General features: G+C 38.7%; 1 gene segment (V, D, J or C); it reads left to right on the top strand.

Moving 5' to 3' along the window:
- The first annotated feature begins 781 nt into the window (after positions 1–781).
- On the top strand, positions 782–2,784 carry LOC104847931. The segment is given in 3 exon segments: positions 782–866; positions 1,109–1,408; positions 2,602–2,784. Coding segments are annotated over 3 exon segments (471 nt in total).
- Positions 2,785–6,122: the final 3,338 nt, after the last annotated feature.

Genomic DNA, 6,122 nt, shown 5'->3' with positions numbered 1-6,122 from the left:
CCTGGTACTGGTGATGGAGCACAGGACCTCCACACTGAGCCACATACCTAGTCCTTTTATTTTATTTATTGTTTTGAGACAAACTTAGAATCTCACTAAGTTATCCAAGTTGGGCTCACACTTACAATCCTCCTGCCTCATCCTCCCAGAGCGCTGGGAGGCAGTGCAGTCATGCCTGGCTTTTTGTTTTATTTTCTTGGAGACAAGCTCTTGCTGTCTTGCCAGGATAGACTTCAACTCATAGATTCAAGCAATCCTCCAGCAGCTAGTATGTATTTCTCACAGTTCTGGAGACTGGAAGACCACAATCAAGGTTCCAGCAGATTTGGCTCCTCCTGGTGTCTCCCTCATGGGAGTTTAGGACAACACCAAACTCCTGCCATCCAGTGAGCTCCAAAAACACCTCTGAAGCCAATAAAGGCCAAAGCACAGCCCTGAGATCCACCCTGCATGGGGTACCCCATAGAGCTTTCTTCACCTCTGGTAGTTACCCTGCCTTTCTTTGGTCTGCAAAGAGACTAATATTGTCCTGAAATAGCTTCTGTCATTTGAAGTTGGGCAGCCATTGTACACTTCCCATATAGCACTTTAGAAAGATTAAGAAGTGAGAAATATTTGAGCTATACTTAGAAATTTTACGCTAACCTCAATTCCCACTAGGTTAAAGGAGAGCAGATGTCAGTATGAAGCACCAAACTGAAATTATCAGAGCTGATTTGCATGTTGACTATTGGACTATAGTACAGTCTGCTCAAGCATTTTTTAAAGGCAGTGAGCAAGGGCCTGTGAGAAGCAGTCTTTAGATCAGCTCTCAGAGATGGGGTCAGGAGCTCCTTTGCTGTGGTTGCTGCTGATTTGGGTTCCAGGTGAGAGGTACAGAGAAGCACTGGCCACCTTATTGTGAATATCACTGCTCTCCCTGTATCTGGGATCTGGGGCACTGGGATTAAGGCTCTTGTAGAAGACCAATTCCATAGTCAATATTTGTTTTCTGGTTACTCAGAAACATGTCTGCAACTGAGTTAATAGGCACCAGTCATGCAATGGGTTGGATTGGGATGGTCTTGGTGTATCAGTGAAATTTGATTGTGTGTGTTTGTAATTCCAGGCTCCACTGGGGATATTGTGCTGACTCAGTCTCCAGCCTCTTTGACCCTGTCTTCTGGTGAGAAGGCCACCATCTCCTGCAGGGCCAGCCAGAGTGTTGATGAACTATTTGGCATTTTCAAAAATATGCACTGGTATCAACAGAAACCAGGACAGCCTCCCAAACTCCTGATCTATGATGCATCCAACCGGGCCTCTGGTGTGCCAGACCGCTTCAGCGGCAGTGGGTCTGGGACAGACTTCACCCTCACCATTCACCCTGTGGAGGCCCAGGATGCTGCGCATTATTTCTGTCAACAGGGTAAAGAGCTTCCTCCCACAGTGCTCTGGCTCTGAACAAAAACCTCTCCAGGGATCCACTCACTGAGGCTCAGTCTCACAGATGCATGTCATCTGCAGGGTATCTCAATCAAAGTCTTTGCACTTGCTTATATAAAGTTGTGAACCTAAGAAACAGAATTTTAAATTATTCATGTGTATGTCTCATACAACCAATTTCTAAGTTAATGATTTCCTGACTATATCAGGACATCTCAAGTATTTTCTACTTCTCTGCATTTTTCTAAATGTCAAGACCTTTTTCAAGAAAAGTTTTTAATTTGAAGGAAACATTGCTTCATCATTCTAATGAAAAAAATTTCAAATAGCCAAAATTATTGGTTTTGTGTATTTCAGATATAAGCTGATCTTCCCATCTTAATTTGATATTTTACCTCTGCTTTTTGCATGAAGCCCCATTAGCAGGGTACTGTAGCTATTTAGATACCTAAGAATTGGAAGGCACTTACCCTAGTATGCTTGATTCAGATGTCTAGAACTCCCTGCCTCTCCTAAAGGCTAGGTTCCTGGTTCTAGGTTTATGAACTTTCCCTCTTATCCTATCCAAACTTCATATCTTTTTTCCATGCTACCTTTCACATTCATAAACAAGGTCTTCTTTCACCTCTCACCTCTTCTCTTCCTGCTTACCTATGTCTTTTTGCTCTAGAATTGGAGATAGATTGGATTCCAGAAGTCTGAGTATGCACAAATGATCATGGAAGTCTTTGTCTCATCCTTTTTATTCCCTTATTTTTCCCTTTTGGAGTGGGAATACTTACTCTTTGTCACTGTATTTTAGAAGTGTGTAACTTTATTGTGATTTTCCCAGGGGATCACAGTTAAGAGCTTGCCTTGAATCTCAGAGGAGATTTTGAATGTGGATTTTTCAGGATGCTGGAAATGTTAAGAATTTTGCAACCTTCAGAGATGAACTAAATGCATTTTGTATAATGAGATGGATGTGAGTCTTTGGAGGTCAGGAATGGAAATTTAGGACTTAGATATAAAATGTCCCCCAAAGTCTGCTATGCTCACAGGCGGGACCTTGTAGAAAAGGCATGTTATTGGTGGCATGACCTGGAATGGTATATTCTTGTGTTTTGCATTTTCACTCTGCTTCATGGCTGTCATATGCTGAGCACATTTCTTCTACTATGTCTTCCAAAATACCAGTTCTACCATGGAGCCAGCCTGCAGAGGAGAAGGTTACACTGGGACACAGATTGGAAGAACTGCAGTTGTGGTGCTGCACATGGAGTCACAACTCAGAAGTTCGAGGCTGCAAACAATCTTGAGAACCATGCAATAACATTCTGGGAACAGTCTGCTTTTGAGAAAGTATATTAATAACTAGAACCAGACATTCATAAAAATATTTTCTAATGCTTTGCTAGAGATCATCTGTAGGGAACTGTTTATTCTCATGGAGGTATTATGCATGTACCTAATAAAAACCAAGGTTGGTGAGTGTTGGCTGCTGTTTGCCTGTGAGAGCTTCAGCCCTCCACTCCTTGACAAAACTATATTCCTGCTGTCTGGCTGTCCTTCACATTTCTGATGACAACACCAGCAACTATGAATTAAACTATGAGCTAAAATAAACCTTTTCTCCTTTATGAATGGAGTGTCAGAGATGGGGATTTAGCTCAATGGTGCTGATGAGTTCAATCTCCGGTACAAAAAAAAAAAAAGGCAGTGTTAGGAATTTGCTCCTTTGAGAGCTTTGAGGGGGCACCTAGGTACAATCCATAACATGATCTTGAAAGAGAGAGGTTATCTTGAATTACTCTTGTGGACACAATGTCGTCACAAGCCTTTTTATAAAAAAAGGCAAGGTGGTCAGAATCAGGAAAGGTGATACGTTAATAAAATGATGCCTCTATAAGCCTAGCAGTGTGGGCAATCTCTAAAAGGTCAAAAAGGCAAGAAATAGATTTTTTGCCAGATCATTCAGAGATGAATACAGTTCAGATTTTAACCCCATTAAATATACTTTGGACTGCTTCAGGAATACAAAACAGTTTACTCTTATGTTTATAAGCCATTAAGTTTGTGGTATTTATAGTAAAAACAAATGACTACATAGATCAGCATATAAAACACTGAAAGCTCACATACACACAAAAAAACCCTACATATATCTCTTCCCAATCAAAATAACTGTGTAAAGATAGAAGAAACAAAGGCAGATACAAAGGAGGCAAAGAAAATCATAATTTTGGGTGAGGGATTTAGCTCAGTGGCACCATGCCTGCCTCACAAGTGCAAGGTCCTGAGTTTGATTCCAGGTACCAAAACAAACAAACAAACAAACACACAAACAAAGAAACAAACAACAAAAAAGAAAGTCACAATTTTTAAGATTGTATATTTATTTTGGTACTGGGGATTGAATCCAAGGTCTTTGCACAGACCTACATCCCCAAACCATTATATTTACTATTTTTGAGATAGAGTCTCACTAATATCTCCTGGTGACACTCAAACTTGTCATTGTCCTGCTTTTGCTTCTCAAATCCTGAGATTAGGTATATGCCACAATGCCTGGGCTATAAAAAAACAAAACAAAACAAAACAAAAAGATCTACAGCTTCAGATTACAAAGTTAACCAAAGTTGTAATTCCTTTTTTCCCTTTTAGAAAATTCATTCCAAAAATACCACTTTTAAAAAATACAATATGCTATATGTTGCAGGCTCATGTTTTTACTTATAAATTAAGCCTACCCTTCTCTTCCCACAGACCTTCATCCTCGAGGAATCAACAGTCTTATGTGAGCAGCAAATCTCTAAACTCCAAATACATACAAGTTTTAACATCACCCATCAAGTGGGTAGCCTGACAGATAGTAAGAATGCACATTCTAGATCATCCACCTTAAAGACATGCCTAAAACTACATGAAACCCAAAGGAACTACATGTGAGAATCCTGATTTTCACTATCATCTAATTCACATGAAGACATTCTGGATTTCAACCTGTTGCTGTAAAATGAAGAGAAGCTTTGGATGAGTTTGGGCATGGGAAGTTGAATTTATGAGAGGGAGTATAATAAGAGGTCATTATAAATAACTCTGATGCAAAATATGAAAACTATGCCAAAAGATAGATTTAAAAATGCACAAATACATGCAGTTTCCTATATCTGAAATAAGAATGAATAGAAAATGGAAGCTATTTTGTGTCTATTTCAGAACAGGGGCTGAAAAGAAAACTGCTAAGATACTGTTGGAAGTCTGTAGAAAGAAAAAAGTATGGGTCTTTTCATTTTATAATATGCAGAATGAAAAAAGATGCTAACCTTATAAGAATCAATTTTTATAGAGCATGCTCTCTGATTCTTAGATATTGGACAAAGTATGGTGATCCTCTTGCTTCCTCGAGGCATAGTCACTTTACGTAGAGAAATGCTACACCTGGGCTGCCCGCTCCCACAGTTACCCACTGAGTTTTCAGTACTGTAAAAATGGAAATAGATCAGGAATGTGACAGAATCAACTTCTTTTCAGAGGCTGGGGCTCTGAGGACTCTACTGAAAAGAAGTTCATGCACCACTACAAAATCCAAGGCAAGAAGAAATGAAAGAGCCGGAGGGCTAGGGATTTAGCTCAGTGGTTTCCCCGCCTGCCTCATAAGCACAAGGTCCTGAGTTCGATCACTGGTACAAAAAAAAAAAAAAAAAAAAAAAAAAAAAAAAAAAAAAAAAAGCCGACAGCTTTCCTGAGCATGGAGCACTTCTGTAAGTTTCTACAGCAAGAAAGTTTTGGACAATTTAATACCCAAACTATTCCTCCTGGGATGACAGGGAAGGATTCTTGATATTTCTTGGCCACACTGCTTATTTTTTTTGTAACTTAAAATATTTAAAATGTTGCTAAAAGTTGGAATACAAAATGAAAATTTTATGTAAAGAATATTAGGTAGAAGATATGGCTCCTACTTAGGACATACATGATTGAGTTCTCTTGGAAGGTAACTTTAGGCTTCTTTTTCCTTCTAAATAAAATTCAGTTTATACAGTTAAATCATCAACAAAGAAAAGCAAATGTCAAGAGCCATCAGACAAAGCAAAAAATTCCACAAGAAACTTTCAGTTTTGTAACGATCGAGTGAAAAAAAGTCATACAGATTTTGTCTCTTCATTGCTTTGCTAAATAAGGCATATTGAGAAACTTATTCTTATAAATGTTTTTCCCTGTGAAAATAAAGAGATTAAAATAGATAATTTCTAGAATCCTTTCAACTTCAATTGTAAAATATATGAGTTCTATTGGAGGACAGCTATGAGAAACACCTAGGTTCTGAATGCTTGTAAAGAACTCTTTGTCGCTAATCTTTTCCATCAATGATTAAGATTTTATATTTCTCCTACTACTTTCATCACCATGGAAAAAATGTTGTTACATTTCTCTGATCTCTACAATTTATTTACCACTGACTTACTTTCAAGGACAAGGACAGATTCTTTATCTGTCAAAGTCTTCTTTGCATTAAGACTAGTGCATACGGAATCAGTCTCAGCAGGCTGAGTCACTGGACGGTTTGATGTAAAGAATGGTCTTCCTATGCTGTTGACACAGGGAACACAGGCAAATTCATACCTGAAGTTCAAGAAACTCTCTCCAACCACAGAATCAAGACATCCAGAAACTAAATTTGAAAACTGCATAGTTTTTTGTGTTTTTTTTTTTTT

This window comes from Fukomys damarensis, unplaced genomic scaffold (genome assembly GCF_012274545.1).
Source record: "Fukomys damarensis isolate Sample0158 unplaced genomic scaffold, DMR_v1.0_HiC HiC_scaffold_2, whole genome shotgun sequence".
Classification (NCBI taxonomy): Eukaryota; Metazoa; Chordata; class Mammalia; order Rodentia; family Bathyergidae; genus Fukomys; species Fukomys damarensis.
Note: the sequence above shows the minus strand (reverse complement) of the source record. Positions and strands in the feature narration are given on the sequence as shown.